Here is a 26,157-nt window from a genome sequence, read left to right as displayed (position 1 = left end):
ACTAATAAGAGAAGGATTAAACCCTTCAAGATAAACCTCTAATGGATGGATATACACCTGATACCCAACAATCCATATAAATTTGGGATCCCACAGAAGGGGAAGAGAATTGCCAGGGATCTTGGTGTTTCTAGAGCCCAAAGGCTAGATTCTCTTTCTTTGGTGAATTTTGATGGGGAGTTTCATTATAATCTTAGATGGGTCACAGATTACTGTTCTCACCAATTCCCACCAGGGCTTGCTGCATCATTATTCAGCAGTTATTCAGCTTTTGTTACTATAACAATAAAAGGATAAGGCTAAGCCACAGCCTGACTCACAACAGGAGTCCTAACAGAAGAACCAGGAATCATGGACCCGTGCAGCCGAGTATTCCAGTTCACTGTACAGCTGAGCAGGAACTTGAGGGATAAAGGCTTCAGAAGCTGCCCAATGACTTGGGCTGCAGACCCCAGAGTTGGAGTATCCTTGTCCTCTGTCTGAAACACAGTCTTCTGGACATAACTAGTTATGGTAACTAACACTTATCAGAATAAGACCCAGACAAAAGTTTATGTCAGTCGTCAGTCTACATGAAGCAAGTTCACACTCCCTTCAAAACCCCTCTATACCAAGGCTGCTCTGATTCATTCTCAAGAGGAGGCGTGGCCTCTAGAGGGTCAAGTTGAATGTTTTTAAACCTAAATTAGACGGGACTTTGCAGCAACATTAAGTTACCACTGCATGCTTTCATTCATTCACATATTCTCAAATTATATCTCTAAATCCCAACCATCAACCAGTGGAAATAAACTCTTAGCTAGTCAAAGAAAATTCTTCATGGCACATAAAATCAGTGAAAAGGGAAGGAATGCAGAAAGGGCAGAAGAACTTGTGACAGCAATACTCAACGCATCTGAAAGAGTCACACCCAGCAATTTCAACCTCTCGGTGAAGCTTGTCACAAAGCACAAGACCATCAGCTGACTAGGGTTTGTTTTTTTTTTTCCTCCACCCACTTCATTCAACCTGTTGGACAGCTACATTTTCTACATAGTATCAAAGCAGAAGAGTTTTCACAGCTAAGTGAAGAAGACAATGAAAAACACTCTCCCTAACCCTGCAACCTGCATTAGTCCTTTTTGCTAAAATCTTCAGAACAGAATTCTTTGGTCTGTTGCCTTAGCATATCTCTCTAAATCTGCGACTATTTTTATATTTCCTTGTCAGTAGTCCTAACTGCTATAAATAAAGACTGGTAGTAAAATCATGGTCAGCCTATCTCTGTGAAGCAGTTAACTAGGGGAAAGAAAATAAACCCTGGTTTCTATACTTCTTTTCTTGTTGAGTAACTACCACAAGCAACCAAAGCCTCCTTCTTTTTTGTAATGAATTCGTTCATCCAGATCGTAGACAAGTCTAATACATACACTCATTAATTCTTTGGCCCTATCTATCCTGGTGATTCTAAAGCAGTACAGAGAGTCTCTGCTGAATCCAAACTCCAAGATATGAAACTTAAAGCACAATTGATTCTGAAGTGCTCTGTTTCAGTTCCTCTTTGGTGTGGGTAGGGTATACTTTTTAAGAAAATGTTATGTCAAATTCTCTCCTGCTATCAGAGAAACAATAATTCACTGATAAGCTTGGCAAATACTCCCGGATTTCTCACAAAAACAGCCTTCTGGACTTATCTAATTTGCTACTAAAGTTTGCAAAATCAAGTTATTAGCAGCTTTGTTGTGGTTGATATTTTAAGAAAAAAGAAGGAAGTGATTATTGAAGACTGCACCCTATGTCCAGCCTCATAACAGTTACTAGACGTGAAGTTTTAGAGAGGATTTTTTTTTTACTGACAAACCACTTAAAATGTTTCATCAAACTCTGTAGGTTTTTGCTGATTCTGTGAAATAAATGAACCTCCAATATCTTTCGTTCTAGAGATTAAGGAGAATGGAAGCGAAGATACAGAGGATACACTTCCACCCTGAAAAGTCTGATTCCACGTGGACCATAATTAGAAAGAAAAGCAGGGGCACCTGGATGGCTCAGTCAGTAAAGCCTCCGACTTCGGCTCAGGTCATGATCTCGGCTCAGGTCATGATCTCCCAGTTCATCAGTTCCAGCCCCACGCTGGGCTCTGTGCTGACAGCTCAGAGCCTGGAGCCCGCTTCAGATTCTGTGTCTCCCTCTCTCTCTGCCCCTCCCCAGCGCTCACTCGCACACTCTCTCTCTCTCTCTCTCTCAAAAATAAACAAACGTTAAAAAGAAAAAAAAAATTTAAAGAAAGAAAAACGTTTCCTTCTGCACTGAACTGTGGCAGTTTTACACTGTGGCCACTGTTAGGTATCTAACATGACTCCTCTACATGTGTGGACTCTTTCTCTTCACCTTTGAGTAACTGGAAAATCATGAGGAAAGATGGGGGGGGGGGGAAACCTACTTATCAGTGCACTCAGCTAAGACCACCTAAAATTATTGATTTAAGATACCCAAGAGCAAAGAGGGAGTTGGAAGTCATACTTAACTGACTGCCACCTGACTTGGACAAACAGATAACTCGTGAGCACTCTCGAGCCAGATCCCTACAGTGCAAGCTCCTGTCAATAATTCACTCTACCCTTGAGACTGGCTCAAGTCCTAGAGAAATACAGGAAACCAAGCACAACGCTGCAAATAACGATCACGTTTTCAAGATGGTAGGAAGGGGGAGACAAAGTAGATGAGGTCTACCAAGACAACTGGTCTGACTAGAGATGAATTCCAATTAATTGACAAGTATACGTCATCACTGCGCAAAATTCTAAACAAGAGGAAAAAAAAGTCTCAGCACCAAAGAAGTAACTCTAAAGGAAGTTAAAATAAGAAAAGGCAATAACGGATATGAAAAATTTTTGTTAACGTGTTGTTTAAATAAAAATGATTAAAATTCACTGAAGAATATTAAGTTCACTGAAACTGAGAAGCAGAAGCTCATACCAAAATGTTTTGAAGTTTTTAAAAAAACTTTATGTGGCCCTGCATATTATTTTCTTATCCCCCTCACCCCTAATATGTATTTGGGGAATCTAGAATCATATGAATAAATATAGGGAATACAAAAGGTCCTGATGCTACATCTTAGAATTTCAGAGAAGGAAAGGATTTTTTAAAATAATCTAAACCAACTTCATAGCTTAGAGTTGAAAAGTGAGACACAGAAAAGCCAGGAGACTCTCACATGGTTAAACGCTCTTCCTGGGCTGCAGAGGTGGGGATCAGGATCAGAATCAGGATCCAGATCAACTGAGTGCCAATCCATTACTCTTTTGTATCACTCAGCTGTTCTATCTTGATAAGAAACAGATAAAAACAGGGGTGCCGGGTGGCTCGGTCAGTGGAGCATCCGACTTGGGCTCAGGTCATGATCTCACAGTTCATGGGTTCAAGCCCCGCGTCGGGCTCTGTGCTGATCAGAGCCTAGAGCCTGCTTTGGATTCTGTCTCTTTCTCTCTCTCCCCCTCTCCTGCTTATGCTCTGTCTCATTCTGTCTCCCAAAAATAAATAAATTGTAAAAAAAAAAAAAAAATTAACTAAAAAAAGGTACAAAAGTGAAATTCTTATCTGAACGCTCAAATGTATTTTTCTAATGTACCACATCATTCATTACTGCTCCTTCTATAAATATCTCCCTTTAATTGAGTGGATAGCATGTGACCCAGCCCCTATAAAATGATTTCCACACTTCTCCCTAACTCTCCAATTTACTGGGTTTATACTGGAGTAGATTATATACCATTTTATTAAGTTTCTACTAAAGAAAGACAATGATTTTTATATGACAGAAAGTATATCCTGATTATTTTCAACCAACCAAGAACCATATTGATGGAAAAAGTTTATAAAACATAATTTTAAGAAAACTTCTTATAAGGAAAAAAATATGTAAGTGAATTTAGAAACTTACTTTTACACTAATCATGAGAATCAGAGCTTAACTTTTAACTTTGACTCTCTTTAGTAGTTATCTACATCAGATTCTCACTGCATTTTTCCTTTTGGTTGATATGCAATAAAATTCTTTATAAATATGTTTCAATTAAGAGCTATTACTAATTAAATTAATAAATTCTCCCAAAATGGATGACATAATGAACCTAAAAGAATACAGCAAGTATAAATGTTACTCTCTTTAAGTAAGCTCCACTCTTAAAATTAGTTCCGGCATAACTCCAGTCCTTCTCATGAAAATAATTTGCCAGAAGAAGCTGGGCTCTTTCCCACCATCCTGCCTCCACCTACCATTCAGACTAAGAGATAACTTCCAGTCCTGTGCCCCATCTACCAACTGTGGTGGACCCTCAGGACCGCAACTCGTTTTCCTGATGACCTCTGTGAATAGTATTGTTCAAACTTCAACACAGGACAAGGATGTAACCATTTCTTGCGAGCTGGCTCCAGGATAAGTAAGGAAAAGTTAAGAAAGCAGATGGGTAGTAGAATTGAAACAGTCAAAAAAATAATAAGAACCATGCCTGCACCTTTTTTGTACCGGAAAGGACTTGTTTCCGCACACCCATCAATGGCCCCACGTCCTACTAAAACAAAGTATTCTTAACAAACAAGTTTTGGATCAACAGAATTTCATCCCGCTTGGTACGCAGTGAATTAAATAAACATTTCTCTGAGATTTTAAAACAGAACTGAAGTTTCAAACCTGTTGCTGAGTTCCAAGCGATCAGTGCCCCTTCCTACCCTGGCACGTTTTCGAGTCTTTGTGCATAAAAGCGTCTTGTAAGTCCTCGCAGCACCAGAACCAGCACCACACACACATCTGGCTGAATCCTGCCGGGCCCCTGGCCGGTTTGCTGTCTTCGTAGTGCCGCCACACATGTCCTGAGTGTATGAACTTTCTTCCGGTTTATCCTGACTATCAACATGGACGTGGACACAAATGCTGAAGATCCTTTGCTGTTTGAGGGATACTCCACACTGACCAGCCGTCCTAAGTAATCCCTGTACTCCCTATACAGTAGGTGAGGCAAGCTACTTGGCAGCAGCCTACTAATTTCCTCTTTCAAAAGTTTAAAAAAAAGGAACATTCATTTGTTACGTAAATTAGCCTGCCAAAGTATTAGGAAGTCAGATGTATCCAATGCTATAAAATATGCTCTCAGCAGGACCATTAAAACAGGCAAGTCCAAATCCCACTTCCTACTTTTGTTCCTAAGCTTGTACTCTGGGTCAGCAAAAGACAAAACACTCAACAGGTTGAGCAGCTTGGGCTGACTCACTCCATCTGTGCTCCCCTGTTGGAGATTATGTAGTAGTCAATTAATTGGTCACAAGACCCATTCATATGGCTCTGGGCAAATGCAGTGACTTGCCTTCAGCTGCAAGGTTGTTCTGACATTGGCCACACCACCCTCTTAATGGCTCTCATGTGAGCAAGTGTCAGCTGACAGGTCTTACTCTGCAACCTTGCAAAACTCTACCCATAGCAAGTGAGGGAGATGGTTACGCACAACAAAGGTAAGGCTTGATGTACAGGAGGTGATGTGGGGGAGGGAGAGTAGGGACACATCCTTTCTTTAATACCAAATATACAGATGTGTGTGTATATGAAAAATTACAGAAACACACACATATGTAAGAAAAGTAATAAGTGAGAAGCCATAAGTCCTCACAACTCTTGCACTGAATTCCTAATTCCTGGGTATATTCAAGCCAAGAAAGCCCTGAAATACCAGAACACAAGGACAAAAGTAGTTCAGTTTTGACTTCTTTTTTTTTTTTTTTTTAATTTTTTTTTTCAACGTTTTTTATTTATTTTTGGGACAGAGAGAGACAGAGCATGAACGGGGGAGGGGCAGAGAGAGAGGGAGACACAGAATCGGAAACAGGCTCCAGGCTCCGAGCCATCAGCCCAGAGCCTGACGCGGGGCTCGAACTCACGGACCGCGAGATCGTGACCTGGCTGAAGTCGGACGCTTAACCGACTGCGCCACCCAGGCGCCCCTCAGTTTTGACTTCTGACACTAACATACTTCATTTGTAAAATGAAATAATGCTATGGAGTTAATATAATTTTTCCATAGTACTGTGAGTTCATGGAAAAAATAATTTTTCTTTTAGAAGAAATAAAAAGCACTGGTCCCCAAAACACAGGTCAGATCTTGAAAACTATAAGGGATTGTCTCAACTCCTTTTCCTCTTTCTTATCCTCGAAATTAGGCTGAAGAAAATATTAATAGATCCCTAAAATCTGATGAACCTTTGGCAGGTCTTCAGTTTCAGGAGGTTTTATTTTATTTTATTTTTTAAGTTTGCTTATTTACTTTGAGAGAGAAAGCACACAAAGAGGAGGGGCAGAAAGAGAAAGAATCTCAAGCAGGCCCTGCACTGTCAGCGCAGAGCTGGATGTAAGGCTCGAACTCACGAACCATAAGATGGTGACCTGAGCTGAAATCAAGAGTCATATGCTTAAACAACTGAGCCACCGGGGTGCCCCAAGTTTCAGGAGGTTTTAAATGTATCTTTATACATGGCAGCCAAATATTTCACTCCATAAGCGTGAGAAAAATCTAATGATATCGTGGTAGAGGCCACAATTACCTTATGACATTATTATATATGTGACCCTAAAGTTCCTTTATAACAAACCCAAAAAAGATCTTAAATACATCCTCCCTTTAGAAGTAAAGATTGCAACACACCTACAACAATGACTAGACTTCTCTGCACGTGATAAATTGATAGTGCCAAGGTAAAACCAGATTAGGAGAGAATGAATCCATTTTTCCAGTAACGGGAACACATTTTGACCTTAAAGCTTAACTGTGTGGCCACCATGTGATCATGGGTTCTTCTTTTTTCCCCTGAACTGTCTTTAAAATCACTTTCTCTTTTTAAACAGAGAATCAGAAGCCCACTTATGCAAGCACTGTAACCCTTCCATTTTAGGCACCAGGCAGCTGGATGAGCAAAGGCTGAAAGGAAGGTTATCATTTCCACTTCCCAAGTGGCCCAAGTGAGGCCCCGAATCAATGTCTCCAACACCAAGGGTCCACCTCCTCTAAAATCACAGGAGAAATGAAAGTATAGTTTGCCAAAAAGAAAACCACAGGCCTCACATGGTGTTACTCCAGCCAGACCAAGTCATCAAACCAGAGCTTCATAACTAAGTTAACTGCAGGTTCAACCTCCCCCAGAAATGTCTTCACCTGCCAATCAGAAATTTTCAGATAAGCACCAATGAGGAAATCTATCAGCTGGGTCCCTCCATTCCCTTCCTACAAAGGAAGACGAGACCCCTGCCCTTTCCTTTCTTTCTTTCTTTTTTTTGCACATACCTTTATTGCTCCACTTTCCTTCCCATAAAAACTTTCCATTTTGTACAACTCCTCAGAACACCCCTCTGTTTTCTAGATGGGATATTGCCGGATTCATGAATCATTTGATAAAGCCAATTAGATCTTCACATTTACTCGGATGAATTTTATTTTTTAACACGTTCAATGTTGAAGGGGTAGGATCTTTAAAAATGCCAAAATAACTGAATTTTCTAAAATATGTAGAAGAAATGCTGGGGGAACATACCCCATTTTTTACATGTAAAACTGAATTTAAGTTTTAAAACTAAAATCTCTAAAAGATGTTTATCTAAGACCTGATGAAAGGACATGAAACCCTTTTTTTAAACATGTATTCTGAACAAATATTTAACCTCATAGCTAGCCACAAAGCTGTCCAATCATTCTGATATTTTACATTTTCCAAAGCCTTAAATTCTCTTACAAAATACAAATTCTATCCCTTATCTCGATGATGCAAACATTTTCAACGATCAGAATAATAAGAGATGAACATGACAATATAATTACGAAGGATAATTGGATGAAATAAGGATCAAAGTGCATTGGGAAAGAATTCCCTTAAATAGAAGCTAAACCACACGGCTCAAGAAACTCTAACTAAACCTTCTTCTTCATGTTCCTTCCATTCAGCCAGCCGCCTTAAACCAAACACTATACACCAGTCACTGTTCCTCCCTAACTTCAGTCAGCATACCCTTGATCCAACACTTCCTTGTCTGAGTGGGGCTCAAACTCGGATGCTTTTAAACGGATTGCTGGGCCCACCCCGCAGGGTTTCTGATTCAGCAGTTCTGAGGTGGAGCCTGAGAATGTACATTTCTAACAAGTTCCTAGGAGGCTGTTGCTGCCTGCCTGGGAACCACACATTTGAGAAACACTTTCTTGGTAAAAATTTCATCTGCCTTATGATGACTTCTAGGCTGGAAGATCTTTTTCTCCCTTGAATTACCCTACAATTTTTTTAAACCACACCTTTAACCCTTAACATGTAACTGCCTGGCAACAGAGCGGTGTACATATCTCATGAGCCTAACTAGATCATAAATATTTTGAGTATAAAAAATCTGGGTCTTGGCATTCATCTTTGCACGTCATATAGGTCTTATACTTGGTAGATACTCAACAGATCACTTTTTGATAGGTTCAATACCACTGAATATTTACATTAACACTTTGATATGAATCTGCCTGCAACAAGCAGTGTCAGTGCTCCTTTAACAGTCTGATGCACATTTTCTGACCAAGAGGGTGCTTGTGATTAAACACACAAACTCAACACACACTCTTCCATTTATTACGGCAGAAGTTCCTTTAGAAGCTTTAATATTCCATATTCACTCCAATCAGACTCATGTGGTATCTTAACAAAAAGAACTTCAAAACTTTTAAAAAGTGAAAAAGCCATTTTCTCCGTCCCTCCCCTTAATAATCCTTAATTCCACAGTTCAAAATCTGATAAAACATAATACAGATGTACATCAAAGCCACAACCATTGTACTTAAAAGAGATGCCTCTATAAGACTCCAAATTTCCTTATATTTAAATGGGAGTTTTAAAACTTCTTCAGTAAATGGAAAAACAAGTAATAATTGTATCATCACAACCATTCTTCTGAGACATTAGGAAACTGCTTAAAAGCATACAGTTGAACAAAAATCAAAATGGCTGCTCTAATGCTTCAGCAAAGCTCGATTTTTACAATAACCTTTCCCTTCTCTTCCGCAAACCTCCCCTCCGCCCTTCTTACCCTTTTGTTTCAGAAACCCAGTACCACCCTAAAGACATGACAAAGAAGGCTAGGAGCTTGTACGGTTCCTCCCAAAACCAGTTAGATCCTGTATTTCCCTATAAAACCCCCCCAACCCCTTCCTATCGGAGGGCTTGCAGTTTTTGAAGGCCAGTCTCCTTTGCCTCCTTTGCCTGTCAAAGCAAGAAAGCTATCATTCCTCTTTCTCCCAAACTCTGTCTACATTTTGGCTCCAAAGCACAGAGGTCAGTTTTTGACAATAATCAGAGCAGCTCACACAGTAGCTAAGAGAAAGGTATCTTTAGATCTTCAGTGCCCCAAATTCTGTTCTGTACCTCAGTCTGATCTTTTTTTCTCAATCTTCTCTTTCCCAAAATGGAATCATACTCTAATATAGGTACCCATACTGTTATTCATTATCACCTGGATATCCTGCTCTTAAATACTAAGTAATATACATACCAAATTTACTACCTATTTGTAATGCTACCCATGATAAAGTTCTCTATTTCCTTCACAAGGTTCAGCCATGTTTCCACATTTAGAAAAGTATCTGCAGTCACTGCCTGGACTCCCACACTCCACCTGCAGTTCAATACATTGACTGGAACTGCTGCTGACACCACAGATACTGTCATAATTCACATGAACTTGATCAGATGTTAGAGGGAGGATGAGGGAAGTGTGGAAGTACTCTGAGGTCATGTGATATGTGTAAGGAAGGAAGACTACTGGTTCAATTTTTTTTTTTTTTTTTTTTTTTAAGTAAACTCAATCCCTCAGTGTGGGGCTCGGACTCACGGCCCCGAGATCAAGAGTCACATGCTCTACCGATGGAGCCAGCCAGGCACCCCTAGTTCCACTTTTTAACCTATATGTGTATTTCTTCCATTCTCACAGCCAGTACTAAGTGGTCCTAGAGAATAGTGCTAAGTTTATAAGTCAAGAAATGGCATTAAGTATCACTCAGATCATACAAGGCAAATATCTGGTACTGGTACTGAAAACACTAGTCCAAATCTCTTTTGCCATTAGCCAAAATCGCTAATCAACCAGAACACTGTTTCCTGTTGTCCCCAGACTCCTCTGCAAATCCTTCCAATGCAATGTTCTGGAAACCCACTGCAACTCTAAAGATTTGGCATCTGAGGAAAAATCCATTCCCATGCCTGATTTAGAGTTGGGACAATTAAAGTCAGGAATGTTTCAAGCATTTCTGCATTCCCTTGACTTCACACTCTTCAGGTGATAAAAGCAGTGATCACTGTATGTAATGAAAAATTAACTCAAAAGCCACAATTGAGAGAGATGGGTTTAAAGAGAGTAAAAATGAAGGCCTAACATAGGCCCCAAAAAGTCCAGTCTAATTATTATCTATAATTCTTTCTATAAAAAATCTTTCTTTGCCTATTCACATTACCTTAATGAGAAAAAAGGAACAACAAACAAAGGGGAAGGTGTGGGGTTCCTGATCCAGAGCCACTACAACTAACCATCCTTTTCTTGGGGTAATTCCCTCTCTTCCATGAAACCTTTTCTATATCCACAAACAACGGATCACAAGCCTTTTTACCAGTAGCTTTCAAAGCACAATCCCCAGAAGGAAGCACAAAAAGGTTACGAGATGCTGGCAAACTACTGGGTTTCTTATCTGGGTGCTGGTGCTGTGAATTTATAGCAAGAATATACATATACAAGAATATGTACACTTTTCTGTCTGTATCTTATAGTTCAATTTGAAGTTTATTATTATTATTATTATTTTTTTTTTTTTTTAAGAAAAAGCACTCACGCTAGGCCAGCACAAATGGATAAGGTAAGGGGATGAGGAACCTTTCTTGAAGCAGTGTGCTTTTAGAGAATGGGCTTTAGAAACAGATCCAGGATCAACACCTAGTCGGTCAATATTTGGCTGTTTCACATATGTGTGATCATGAACAGCTCACAATACCTAAGCAGTGGCCCATCCTCACAAGACTAGTTTAGTGTGCAATCAGAAAAGAACACACCTGCCATAATGCCATGTAAACTTAACTGACAAGCTCAGCACTCAGGAAATTTGGCAAAATGTACAAACTGGGTCACACAAGGTACATAATAACCAGCTAGGTTTATTACGTGCTTATTAACAATGCCAGGCATTGTTCTAACAGTGTTTCAATTTGATCACAGGAAGTTGGTGGCTCTACTATCTTCTTTTAACAGAGAGAATGGAGCACAGAAAGGTTAAGGAACTGGTCCAAAGTATGTAGCTTGCCAGAGGCAGAGCCAGAGCCAGGATGTGAAGTCCAGGCATCCCTGCTAACGAGTGAGCCACACCACTCATCCTCACAGTATTCTGCTGGGAGGTGCACATCTACACCTGACCCTCTGAGGACTGATTTAGGAAGAGGGTATGGAGGAGGCAGTTGGGTATCACTGACTGATAAATTAAGTCAAATTCTTTCTCCTACATCTTGAACCTCATGCCACTTACGATGTTTAGATTCTCACTAATTCAGTCCTCTGTGAGGACAAGGCCCCAGTCATGTGCACTGTGGGTGACTAAGTCTCTTGTCAGACACCTTGCCATGAACCCTGCCCTGCTCTCTGGTAAACAATCCCTGTACAGGAGCCAAGCACACCAGCCATCCCACAGGATGCCTGCTCTGCCCTCCTCTCTTGACCCTGCCCAGTTCAGCCCTTCGGCTGAGGGGCAGACTCCAAAGCAGAGGGATTTTTTAAGCCTGACAAAGTTAGCTCAAGTGTACAATAAAATCAATCCATATTACTTCTCTGACTTAAAAAGAGGAGCTACCTGGGAGACAATTTAGCATTCAGCTTTAGATAAAAGTTACATGAAAATTCAGGATGATCTTGCAGTACCTAATTATAATGCAGATTATTTCCCACTCCCATATACCCATATTTTGAGGAACAAAGCATCTGTCACCCAGCAGAGAAAAGGGTCTCAGCAAATGAAAGAGTGAGTAAGTGGCATGTCTTCAAGAAATCTGTGAAGCACAGAAAAATTCTTACATTACAAAGTTAAATAAAAAGAACAAGATACAAAATTGTATATGTACTTCTGATAACAAGAGTGCTTTTAAAAACCCAAACCTAAAAAAAAAAAGAACCAGAAAGAAATATCAGAATGTCTTTGAATAGCAAGACTAAGAATGTTTCTTCTTTTATTTTTCTCTACTTTCCATTTGTAGGGTATGTATTATTTACAAACAATGGGTGAAGCTACTTTACTTTTTAAATTCTTCCTGCCAAACCAGTAATGATCATTTGATTTCTTTATAACAATTCTGCAGGCTTTATTGTAAGGAAATTGTCAGAGTCAAAACATTTTTAGACAGCTGAAAGGAAAAGCAAAGCATTCACCCTGTAAGAGTGCAATTCTACTCAACACAATTTGTCCTTCAACGTAATTGCTATCATTAAGATTCATATAAGCTAGCAAAAAAAAAAAAAAGTATATAGCATATACTCTTTTTCAATATCTAACTAAAAACAAAACTCCCAATTTCCCTTTATTTGGAGACTTAGTTTAGTACTTAGCAGCAATACAATATACATAACAATGACAGGATTTTTAAGCTACACATATTATACTTTTTTTTTTTTTGGAAAAAGTGCTATTCAAAAGGCTATCTAACCAAGTACCAGCATGCTGACAACATAAATAAGGAAAAGAAAGATGAGACTCCTGGAGATTCCCAACCTAATAAATGAAACAGTGGTTCTGAGATGAGAGTTACAATAAAACTGTGGCTGTACTGATTTCATTTCTAAACTTTCACATGGGGGAAAAAAAAAAAAGGCACCAGGCCTGCTAATTCAAGGTTGTAAGGCTCTGCTGTGTAACTCGCCACCCACCAGAAGGGGCTTACTTGCCTTTTTGTCTCAGTAAAATGACTCACCCTTTTTGGAATCAGCTAGTTAACCAGCAATTTAGATAAAAACCTTAATCACTTTTTTTTTAAGGGTCGATATCAGACTTCAATCTATAATCTCTTTTCCTTATGCATGATTTTTACAACTCATGCCATGTTTCACTGAAATTAATAACCACACAATTACTTTTAAGACTTCCTAAAGTTAGAAACCTTAGCAAGAAAATATTACACAACTTTTAAAGTTTAACTCTGATGTCAAGCTGGGCTGTCACTAGCATTTGGACCTTAGCATAAGTATCAGCAGTCCAGATCTGCTCAAGAAGTTGGAAAGTGAGCCACTGGGCTGGGGTCATCATCTCTGAAATCATTCACAGGTCTCTGATTCTCAGCAAAGCATGTGATCAGGGCACCCAGTTACAAAGTAAAGAAGAGGAGGAGTCTGACCACAACTGAGGGCAGGTGGGGCTGGGGACTTGGAGTCCCATGGACACTCGGATGACCCGGCCAGTGGCCGGGACTGCAGGGGGTGTGGTGGCAGCAATGGGTGCCTGTAGTGCCGTGTGTCTGAGCTAATAAAATGGCTGAAGAGGCAGGATGGCGTGGGGCTGCCTGCAGTCCCTCTCCAGGATGCTGCCTGATGTCTCCTCTCCTCCCCCTGGGGCACTGCGATATATATAAAATCTTGAAATTTGGTGTGTCTTTTGGGGGGCACCACTGCCTGCCCCTAGGATCCTTTTTTATTTTCTGCACATCACTCATGAGACTGCTGTCCTCCCTGCTAGGGGCATATGCCCCAGCCCCTGCACCACCCCTGCTGCTACCTGGGCAGGGGGAAGGGGTAGGGCGCATGGTACCTGTAATTATTAAACATGAATTCAATTTGAAAAAAAAAAAAAAAAAGTTACCTTGAAGAGCTGTTGCAGAAATTCCTATTCAACACATTTGCTTGCTTGCTCTACTCATTTGACCAAAAACGGCTTTGCATTTTTGCCAGTTTTCAGTGCTCCCAATCTCCCCATCAAAACTGTCACTATTCTTACCAAATTGTATAATTCATGAGAAGCATGCTTGGAAAAAATACCTAGTGGAGAATTCTCCACTATCTCCATCTCCCTTCCATTTGGATGTACAGCTATAACATAAGGAAACTTTTCTGTTGATGCTTTGGAACAGACTTAGCTTGGATTACTCCAAGTCCAAGCCCTAAAACGATGTTAGTACTGAAATACAGCAGCTCACACACCCAAGCCACAACTACAGGTTTAGTTACCCTGGCTGAGCGTTAAACCCCCCTGCAATAAGCCCACTCATTGTTCTGTACCTTCTTTTTAATTTTTTTTTTTTTAATTTTTAAGTAATCTCTGCATCCAACATGGGGTTTGAAATCACAACCCAGAGATCAAGAGCCAGCCAAGTGCCCCCTGCTCCACTGAATGAGCCAGGCAGGTGCCCCCGTTCTGCACCTTTTTACATACCTTGTTCCATTCAGGTAAACTAACCTGTGTCCCACACAAAACTGGTCTCTCAGTCTTTCTGGAGAAGGTTTCATTGCAAAAAGGCCTTTATCTCCCTCTCTCTTACATTTACAACATTAAAAAAATTTTTTTAAGCATTTATAATTTTACATTTATAACATGGAGATACAACTATTTATCCCACAGAAGAATAAATCATGCAATCAAATTACTGTAAGTGGCATTACACAAACAATAACTATTATTATAACTATTATAGCCCTGGAGATAATTTTGTAACTACAAGTTATTCATTAATCTGTGCTGTAAATAAAACACCAAATGGGATTACACAAAATAAAAAGCATATGACACTCCTCTAAAATTTATAAAGATATCTTGGGGCACCTGGGTGGCTCAGTTGTTTAAGCATCCAACTCTTGATTATGGCGCAGGTCATGATCTCACAGTTCATGGGTTCGAGCCCCGCATCAGCCTCTGTGCTGACAGTGCAGAGCCTGCTTGGGATCCTCCCTCTCTCTCTCTCTGTCTCTCTCTCTCTCAATAAGTAAATAAACTTTAAAAAAAGGTATCTCATTGGTACTGCAGAATAATTTATGAACTTGCCTTTAATATATGCTATCTAAAGACTTAGGACTCCATTTATTTATCCTTTCGAATATTTGATGTGCCAGGCCCTGTTCAGGATGCTGATGATACACAGAAAAATGGAATTCGTGTGCTAACGGTCTCAAGGCAGATGTGGTGGTGGTATAACAGGGCTATCAGGGTTGTGGGGTTACGAGGAGGAGAGGGTCTTAGTAGAAGTATCAGAGTACAAGGCCCTCTCTTCACTCACCACTGGTGACATGAAAGCTGGAGAAGGAGAAGTTTTATCTGGAGCATGTAGTACTTCTGATTCCCTCTTGACCCTTGCCTGTGGAGACATGGCAGTCTACGTCACAACTTCCACTGCCACCACTCTAGTAGCCACAGATACTAAAAAAAAGTTGCTTGGGAGTGGATAGAAATCAACTTATGAGAAGAGAAAGCTGGGAAATGAGAGGCTGGGAAAAAGAAATTGGGCTCTGAATCAGCAGACTCTCATTTCTCTGAGTCAGTTCCTCATGACAAGGCTGAGTACTAGGAACTCAGGAGATGCCAGCAACCAGATGAGCAGTCACCGTCAGCAGTGTCTCTGCTGAGAGGGTGTCATACTAGGGAAAGGAACCCGGGACTGGAAGGAAAGAGCTATATCTAGTTCTGGCACCGTCACTCACTAGCCACGTGACTCAGACGAAAGAAACTCAGCTCTCTAAGCCTCAGTTTCCCCAGCTGGAAATAAATGGGTGATGGTGATTCTTATTCTACCTGTCTTAGAAGGATGTTAAAAATATTACACGTGAGCATGTGAAAATCCCTCAAAACTGTATAGCTTTAGACAAACGTGATGTGTTTTACATGCACGTGTTTAAAAGTACTCACTGTCCTATCTGAGTTGCTACACTCACAGATGACTGCATTGTATATATACAACACGAAGCCAAGACAAATAACTTTGGCCACAATGACATGTGGCAAATAATAATTTTATCCAAGAAAGTCAGTCACCTCTCCCCCCACCCCACCCCAAAACACGGCCAATTCTCTGGAAGCTCCAGGCAATTAAGCCATCTAAAATAGACTCATTGCAAAGTCCCTTAGGAATAATAAACTCTAGAACAAATTAGTGCAACAGCTAGAAAATTATATCTATGAAATAATTAGCTTTCAAATTAACATAAAGCATTCTCTCTTCCACTGATAAATTCCTTTTCCACCTCCTGTGTACTTTCAACCATACCAGCTCCCCTCTGAAGACACCCGTCCTCTAACTCTCCAAGTCAGATCCTCAAAGTTTTTCCAGGACCCAAACCAAGGTCCATCTATCCCATAAAAACTCCCCACACCACAATGACTCTTCTCTGAAGAGGTTTCAACATCTATAAAGGGAAGACAGAATGGGCTCTATACGCAATGCCTCCGGAGGATTCTCTATTTGTTTCTTAAAGTGCAGAATCTCCCAACAACCATGGTTAAACTTTTCCCATTGGCCACACCTTAGACGACAGTCTCTGTGCCTTAACACACTGCCATGGTCATGGTGTAGGGAAGAACAGCTGTAGGCCATGAACAATTCCCACACACAAAAAAACACACGTGGAAGTGGTGTTTGTCCAAAGTAACCTTGAATCTGCATTTTTGTAATAAATAATTCTCAGATTTCAATGCTTTGCCACTATTGTAAGGTATAAATCTCTCCTCATACCTCACCACATACACAATGTTAGAATGTCTGTTATGAACTCCTAAACCAAATGACAAACTTCTTGAGGACATGCACACATCTTTACTTTCTGTTGTGTTTACATGTGTAGCTCAGCTAACACTGAGCAGAGAGAAGGCACTTAGTAAATGGTGCTTAAGTTAGAACTAACCTCTTTTCTGTCACATTTACTGAGGCTGCCTCACAAATAGCTGTTCACTTAAATTATGGAAATAGTCACACTCTCAGGGAAAACAAAACTCTATTATACCACAGCACAAGGTGACATAGATTCAAATGCTCCTTTGAAAAATAATTACACATTTAAAAATCTGACCGTATTTGATTAGTCCAAAACACAATCTAATGATAACCCTGATTCCTAAAGGGATTCAGTCATGCACCATCCAGCAGAACTGTCGTGAATGTCATGAATGTTTATTTATTATAGAAGTATTTCCAAAGGAAAAGAAAAAACTTCTTAGGGAGAAGTTTTCTTAGCACAGAGGATTTTTAGTATTCATGACAGGATTTTTTACAAGAGCTATATTCAGGTACATCAGCAACTTCAATGACATTAAAACTACAAATGGTCCCAAGAATTTGGTCTTTAGTAGTGGCACCGTCTAGGGATGCCTGGGTGACTCAGTCAGTGAAGCGTCCGACTTCAGCTCAGGTCATGATCTCGCAGTTCGTGAGTCTGAGCCCAACATCGGGCCCTGTGCTGACAGTGAGGAGCCTGCCTGGGATTCTCTCTCTACCTCTCTCTCTGCCCCTCCCAAATTTGTGTTTTCTCTCTCAAAATGAATAAAATTAAAAACTTAAAAAAAAAAAAAAAAGTAGTGCCACTCAATAGTCATTTTCAAATTATTCCCTGGAAATTCAAAGGGAGCACTAAAACACTGTCCACCAGAAATATATTGCAAGTCCCCTATATAATTTAAAATTTTCTAGTACCCATATTTTTTAAAGATTTTATTTGTAAGTAATCTCTATACCAGTGTGAGGCTCAAACTCACAACCCAGAGATCAAGAGTTCCATGCTCTACTGACTGGGCCAGCCAGGCACCCCTCTAGTACTCACATTTTAAAACAGCAAAAGGAAACAGGTGAAGTGAGTTTTAACAATTTATTTTATTTAGCCAACATATACAAAATCTTATTTCAACATGTAATCAATATAAAAATTAATGAATGGTTTTCCATTCATCTCTTCACACTAAGTCCTTAAAATCCACTGTAAATTTTCTACTTCAAGAACATCTCAATTCAGACTAGCCACATTTCAAGTGTCCACCAGCCACATGTGGCTACCCAGATGAGCAGCACAGCTCTAGAAAACTCTGGAGAAGAATTACAGTGGTGGTGTATGCATATGATTTGCCTCTCCTTTGTTTCCAAACCCCATCACGATGACCCATGAGAAAAAATACAAAACCTAACCTGGTGGCCGGTGGGAAAATTTGGAAAGCAAGTGTCCAAGTCAGAGTGTCCATGGTTGTCAGTGAAACCTTACAGACAGTCAAGAGGAAGCTGGCTCATTCCAGACCCCCACGCAAACAGAACTGAGAGGAATCATTACCTCTATTTACCAAACCGTAAGTATGCACGTTTGCCGATCTCAAATGCTATAATAATGAAAATCACATGACAAAGGAAATGAAAATTGAAGAACTTGGGACACCAAGAGATAACAGAGAAAACTGAGGAAGTATAACATCAACCTAGCTCCTCTATAGAATAAAAAGGATCTCATGACAATTAGTCAACACTTTGGACCAACCCTTCACTATTCACCTCATTTCTCCCCTCTTCTCCCTAAATCTAATCAACAAACAAATCTTGTTGATCCTTCCTCATGTCCTTCCCATGGTACAAAGGGGGTGTAAACCAAAAAGGTGTATTGTACTCTGTGCAGTAAAGAACCCTGCCACTCATTTAATACTCTGCACAGGCCTCTTTATATCTGCTTTTACACCAGGACTTTTAAGATTCCTGGAACGTGTCTCAGGGTTCTTGGAATCTCTGAAAACATGCACACAGTTACACCCCATGGGCACTGAAATTGTCTGTTAACTCTCTGGGCCCTCTGATCACAACATCATCCCTTGGGAACTCAACATTGTTCCCATCAAGGGTCAATCCAACAACAAATGTGCTTGCTGTTCTCTGGCTTTAAAAATACCCTTGATTTCTACCCCCAACCATTTTCCAATATGACTGTGACTACAACCTCCTAGTCTTCTAGCTATCTTATTCCCTCCAAGCCTGACCTCTGACTACATAATCATCCTGTTTCTTCCTCCTGCATCACACCCATTTTGGCTTTACTTACTTATTTTTCAAGCCCTACAATTCAGCTTTGATTTGATTCCCCACCTCATCATTCCCTCAAGGTGGAACAGCCCCCAAAACTCAGAATAAATTGCCCATTTACCTTTTCCACTCTAACGCTGCACAACTTCCATTGTACAATCAATTCTCATCATTTGCACTACTTATGTTCTATAAAGTCTCTGCAACAACTGAATTGGAGAGTAATAAACCATTGCTTTCAGGGGAAATACAGGGTTAAGTTCCTGGAGGTCTGTGGCCACAGTGTTTTCATCAATTGATTAATATTTAATCTTGGGGTGTCTGGGTGGCTCAGTCAGTTGAGCATGTGACTCTTGATTTTGGCTCAGGGCATGATTCCAGGGTCATGGGATCGAGCCCACCGTCGGGCTGTGTACTTAGTGTGGAGCCTGCTTAAGATTCTCTCTCTCTCTCTCTCTCTCTCTCTCTCTCTCTGCCCCTCTGCCCACTCAGGCACACACACTCACTCTCTAAAATAATTTTAAAAAGATACTTATGTAAATATATATACATATATGTATATAATATACATGTATTATTGCTTCATTAACATTGAAATCACAGCCAACAGCACTACAACTCATGCCTGAATGAAGCTTACCTAACATATATATGGTCTCTATATGCACAATACATCACTGCCTTCCTGCCTTAGGAACACTAGACAGCACTTCAGCCCAATACTTTGGGGTCATTTTAAATGGCAAAATCACCAACAAAAAGCACAAAGATACAAAACAAAAACAAAATCCAACCAAACAAAAAACCCAACCTCAACACTAAATAGACTGAAAAAAGAAAACAAAAACAAAAACAAAAAACTGGTTTACAGTATGAGAGCTGATATAAGAAGGTTGTCCTGGGGCGCCTGGGTGGCTCAGTCAGTTAAGCGTCCGACTTTGGCTCAGGTCACGATCTCGCGGTTTTTGAGTTCGAACCCTGCATCAGGCTCTGTGCTAACAGCTCAGACCCTGGAGCCTGCTTCGGATTCTGTGTCTCCCTCTCTCTCTGTTCCTCCCCCACTCATGCTCAGTCTCGGTCTCTCAATAATAAACATTAAAAAAAAAAAAAAAAAAAAAAAAAAAGGCTGTCCTGCCAGACCTGGGCTCAGAATATGCACATCAGGTGACTCCAATATTTGCTACTCTGTGGATGTCCCTGAATGACCATAAAAACATCACAAATATTGACTTTGGGGTTATAAACAAATTTTAAATTTTAATGAATAGGCGAACTTACAAAGCTAGAATCCATGAATAATGAAGATGGACTGTAGTTAGTACCTGATAGGGTTTTTGTGGTGATTTCCTCTGCTACACTGAAACCTCCCTGAGAGCAGATCATGTCTCAATCTTCCATTTGTTCCCAGAAATTAGCACAGTGCTTGGCATACAGAAGCCACTTAACCACATGCACCTTTGCCTCCTATGAGAAAAAGCTTTGCTTTTTCTAGTCTAGGGGAAAGACTAGATAGACCCTGGTCTCTGAGTCTCACTGTCTCTCACCTGCTCAGGGACACTGCCTCCACCACCTCTTACCTATCCCAGCCCTTAATAATGCACTCAAAATTATCAATTTATATAACCTTCACCCTTTATTCTATACAAGGCAGAGAAGGTGTGGGAAATGAAACACACATGGTCATTACTGACGGCATACATTGACAGTTGGGCAGGCATTACCCTCTAAGCCTGTGGAAAGCAATGACATTCCAAAAGAGAATTTCCTGCATTTAGACACTGGCCAGCTGTGACTAGTAACATTCCTACTATCACAAACATACCAACATGAAAACTTCTTAAAGGTTCTCAATGCAGAAACAAAAACAAAAATGAAACAAAAAATATCTAAAGCCTGGAGTATTTGTGAACACAAAAAGAAAGAATGAAGTTACAGAGCCATGTAGAAACAATACTGGAAAGACAACAAGAATAAAAAAATTATGAGCTCAAATATGAGAACAACATATATATTTAGCATTTAACTATATGGGAAGATAAAAACCTAAGAAAGTGCTAACTGGGGGGGGAAACTGAAAAATCAAGGCATCTACCAAGCTTAGAGACTTTAGTCACTTAACAAGCATTAAGCACTTTTGTAAGGCCTCCTTGCCTCTACCGTGGTACCCTGTTAGGTCCTATTACACGTTACAATGGAACAGGATGAAATAAACTCTCAGGAACTGAACTGCTCAGGGCAGGGATGTGTCTTACTCATTTCTGTATTCTACCAATTCATTATATCTGAAATATCAAAGATGTTCAATAGAAGTTTTTGAAGATTTATTGTATAGGGTCTACAAATCCATTCAATAACTTTAGAGTTCAGAGTACAAATCAGAAACATTATAAAGTGTGGTCAGAATACATGGCTTTCCTACAAAAATCAAGTTAACCTATAATACAGCCATTATTCTAATAAATAAGTGAACTGTTCTTCATAACAACATCTTTAACATCTTAACCAAGGGAAAATGCCTTCCAAGTGGTAAGAGGCTGCTATTTTACACAGACACACCTAGATACATACACACACACACACACACACACACACACATACACACACACACACACACACACACCCCAATCCTGCTCTTAGGGGCTATGCGGGGAAGGAAGGATGGCAGGAGAGTGCTCAAAAACCAAGAGGATAAGGAGTAGTTGTTGTTGCAGGAAAGTATAGCTTTAAGAAGAATAATATGAAGTGGTGTAGACACCATGAATGCATCACAGTCCCCTCTTGGTCTGAGAAACAGACTAGTTCAATGAGGAAGCATCACTTCCTCATGTGGAGAAACACTGCTCTAATGTTTTCTGACTTTGCACAGAAATAAGGAACCGGGTGCCTGGGTGGCTCAGTCAGTTAAGCTTTCAAGTCTTGATTTTGACTCAGGTCATGATCCTGCAGTTCGTGAGTTTGAGCCCCAAATCAGGTTTCACACTGAAAGCACATGGAACCTGCTTGGGATTCATTCTCTCTCTCTCTCTCTCTCTCTCTCTCTCTCTCTCTCTCTCCCTCCCTCCCCTGTGCTCGCTTGTGCTCGCTCTCTCTCTCAAAATAAATAAATAAACATTAAGAAAAAAAGAAAGAAAGAAAGAACGAACGAACCAATGACAAGGGGTGACTGGAGATGGGGAAAGGTCTAGTAAGCCTGGGCAGAGGTTACAGTGCTCTCATCTCTTATTGGTAGACAATGGTAACACCAGCAGAAGCACAGATAAATATACCTAATTAACTTCCTGGTTGGAGCCATAGAAATGCTCTGAAATTTTTCACAAATTTCCCTGGATAGCAATCAAGTCAAAGGTCACACTCAGTAGAAGACAGTATAACAAGTGGTTCTTTACTTACTTAGCTAACACAACTGAGCCACTCTATGAGCCTAGCACAGTACTTTGCTCTCACTACTTCATCTAATTGAGACTCTATTTCTGTTTTTAGATGGAAAAAGTGAGATAGAAAGTAATTTGTCCAAAATTGCACAGCTAGTAAGCAGAAGAGGTGGAGTTCAAACCTGACACATATATATACTACCATGCATCCTTCTTTGCTTTCTTTGGAAAGAATAAAAGGCTATATAATAAACTGTAAATACTACACACATATATATACATTGGCTGCATATAGAAAGTGATTAGAACAGTGCCTGTACATAGTCTGTGCTCACTAAATCGTATTATTATCCTTATTCTATCATGGCAGATAAGACATAGGAAGGCAAGAACAAACAAGAAATGGAACTTGTTTTTCAAATTACACTGTTGTGAAAGTCCAGTTTGGAGTTAACCTTTGCTTTTTACTACTGTCCCTTGAAAATACAAAAGTTTACAGCAGTTAATTGTTAGTCTCATTCTCCAAGTACTCCAAATTTTTAATGGCATTAATCAAAAGAATCACAGCAGCATAGCAAACCCCTTCTTCCTTCTTCCTTTTCCCCTAAGTAAGGCATTATTTTCACCTGGAACACCCTACCATCAGGGGATCTGCCATGACCATGCCAGATGACTACCACCCCTAGAGTAAAAAAAAATCTGTTACTTTCAGCCAGAAGCTATTTTACTCTTACATAAGCTTTTCCTTTTACATTGTTTTTATTCTTGACTATAAAGACAGAGCTAGTAAGGAGGAAAAGTTAAGTGGCTACATTATGGCCATAGGCACACCTGATTGCCAACAAAAGCTGAATGCCGGGAAATCCTGTGATTTCCAGGGAGGCTGTAACAATTATTAGATTAAATCCAGATTGTGGTCAACATCAATCGGGTGTTCCTCATGAGTCTAGCCTGTTCTCTGTGGAACCCACTTTAACGTTTTTTAACGAACACAGCAACCTTTCAGGAGGCCTGTCCTTATATTCAGCCTCTTCTGTCACAGAATAAACTACACTAAAGCAATAATGTGTTACAACTCCAAAAGCTTCCATAATGAAGCCAAAGCTAAACTAGAAGATGATCGTTTCTATCACCTCCCTTGTCCTAAAATTACCCACATCAAAAGTTCCAAATAAAAGCTTAAAAGGTCTCCACTAAAGGAAAGGAAAGCTGAGGTCAAAGACGTTAAGCTTACGACATAAGGTGACACAGCCTTGCTTATTTATGTATTCAAACATTTCCCAAGTGCCTATATTAAGTGCCAAGAGCTGTATCCCAAAGTGAATAATACAAAGATGGCATGGTTGGGGCACCTGGGTGGCTCAGTTAAGCATCCAGCTCTTGACTTCGGGTCAGGTCATGATCTCACCGTTTGTGGGTTGATGCTCCACGTTGGGCTCTGTGCCGACAGCTCAGAGCCTGCTTGGGATTCTCTGTCTCCCTCTCTCTGCCCCTCTCTCACTTGTGTGCTCTGCTTCTCTCTCTCTCTCTCTCTCCAAATAAATAAATAAACTTAAAAAAAAGAAAAACAAAGATGGCATGGTCATCCCTCGCCCTAAAGTAGAGAGGGAGGGGTGTGCATAGGCAACTCCAGTCCAGCAGGTAGGGTGCAAAGTGCAATGATGAATATGAGAAAGAGCAGGAGGTACATATACCTAGGCCACTGGAGAGCCGGGCATTATCAGCACAGGCTTCCAGATATCAGCACATACTAAGTGCCAGGCATTGCTCTCACATCGCAAAAGCAAACCCATTTAAATCTCACAAACATGCCATGAGGTGGTTACTACTATTCCCAATGTACCAAAGAGCAGCACAGTACAGAGCTGTTCAGTAACTGATTCAAGATCTCACAGCTCTTAAGTGATGGTGTCAGGACTGGAAACGTGAATTCTGGTTCCAAAGCCCATACCCACTCGTAACCACCACACTAGGTAGGAGTCAGTAGGTTAGGTAGAATGGAGGAAGTGAGTTCCAGGCAAAGCCATCTTTATAAAGGGAAAGCTCAAAGCTTTTTGAGGAACTGAGACAAGTTCACTTTGACTGGTGTTAAGTGTGAGGGGAAGAGCAAAGAGAAACGAGACAGGGCCAGCCATGTGAAGGAGCTTAAAGGTATCTTTAAGAGTTAAAGGTTATAGCTCTGAGCACCTCAATACCAAAATCTAATGAAAATAACACAAAGGTTCAGCACACAAAAGAACACAAGGGGTGCCTGGGTGGCTCAGTCAGCTGAGCATCCAACTTCGGCTCAGGTCATGATCTCCTGGTTCGCGAGTTCAAGCCCCACATTGGGCTTTGTGCCGACAGCGTGGAGCCCGCTATGGATTCTCCGTCTCCCTCTCTTTCTGCTCCTCCTTTACTTGTGCTCGCTTGTTCTCTCTCTTTTAAAAATAAACATTAAGAAAAAAAGAATACAAAAAAAAAAGAATGCAGATTTATGATCATTAAAAATAAAAAAAGATGCATTTTAGTTACAAATTCATAGCAGCTTTTATTAAAGTACAAAACAAAGGAACTTGCCATACTTATAGGACTAAAAATTGGCTGAGGCCCAATGCCTCAGGTCTGTGTTCCAGATCTGGCCATATCCATTCCAGCAACTATCTCTGTGACCTTGGCCAATAAGCCTGTTTTCTATTCTATACAATACAATTGCTTTGGAAAATAAAACCCATGGAAATGTGAACTATTACAGTTAAGTCCATCTTATCAATTACCCTTTCTCTGAAATACTGGTCTTTAATACACAGCAGCACATTCAACCGATATACATCTCTCCCCACAATTTTTATAAAAGAAAATCATGGGGAATATGTTTTATTTTTATTTTTTTTAAGTTTATTTATTGAGAGAGAGAGCACATGCATGCGTGTTTCTGAGTGGAGGGAGGAACAAAGAGAGAGAGAGAGAGAGAGAGAAGGAGACAGAGAGAATCCCAAGCAGGCTCTACACTGCCAGTGCAGAGCCCGATGTGGGGCTTGAACTCACAAACCGTGAGATCATGACCTGAGCTGAAATCAAGAGTAGGACACTTAACCAACTGAGCCACCCAGGCACCCCAAAAAATTGGTTTGCATCGCATGCAATTCCTAACTTCAGCCTCCTAATCCTACAGCATGGCTTGTTTCTGCTTTGAAACTATCACCACTACATTGCATGGGCTAAACAGATCTTTCGTTGTCTTTGCCAAGGAAAAGAAATGATTCAATTAAAAGGACCTTTAGCTTATCCTACTCATGGGGGGCAGGGAATATTCCTAACTTTCTCAACAACATCTAAGTACAAGATCCTCCAACGCCTGATGGCCCCCTCCTAGACTACTGGGAGATGACAGCAGCCACCTGGAGTCACAGGTGCTCCTGTCTCAGATATAAAATTCAAATCAAAGACCTGGGGATTAAGAGGAAACTTGGGGCCTTAAAAAGCAATACTCAGAAAATAATCTCTTCCCCTGGTGTTTTCTATCCCTATCCCACTAAGAAATTACCTCATCCAAGCAAATTAAAGTGGCAAATTAAAGGTATAGCATCGATGAAGAAGAAATCACAAAGAATAAATCAGCTCAGGTCTGATCCCAGAGATCAGATTGCAATACCTTTGATTCTGGTTAATCTGTCACTACATCTTTAGGAAACAGGGAGCAAGAAATCTCACAGAATAAAGGTTGCAGAGAGTCGACTATCAGAACCTCTCCTCTTCCCTAACT

General features: G+C 40.4%; 1 protein-coding gene across 6 annotated transcripts in view; it reads right to left on the bottom strand.

Annotated features, from left to right (window-relative positions):
- FNIP2 (folliculin interacting protein 2) overlaps positions 1-26,157 on the bottom strand; it is a 132,525-nt gene that overhangs the window by 90,630 nt on the left and 15,738 nt on the right. For 2 of the 6 annotated variants that reach the window (XM_049631246.1, XM_049631247.1), the window contains exon 1: positions 4,676-5,737. The exons of the other annotated variants lie outside the window; for them this stretch is intronic. In XM_049631246.1, coding sequence (XP_049487203.1) covers positions 4,676-4,851 — 176 coding nt within the window. In that variant the 5' untranslated portion in view covers positions 4,852-5,737. Of the gene's footprint in view, positions 1-4,675; positions 5,738-26,157 lie in introns of those variants that run through there. 6 annotated transcript variants of the gene reach the window in all.

Source organism: Panthera uncia, chromosome B1 (genome assembly GCF_023721935.1).
Source record: "Panthera uncia isolate 11264 chromosome B1, Puncia_PCG_1.0, whole genome shotgun sequence".
In the NCBI taxonomy this organism is placed as follows: Eukaryota; Metazoa; Chordata; class Mammalia; order Carnivora; family Felidae; genus Panthera; species Panthera uncia.
This window is presented reverse-complemented; position numbering and strand designations above follow the sequence as displayed.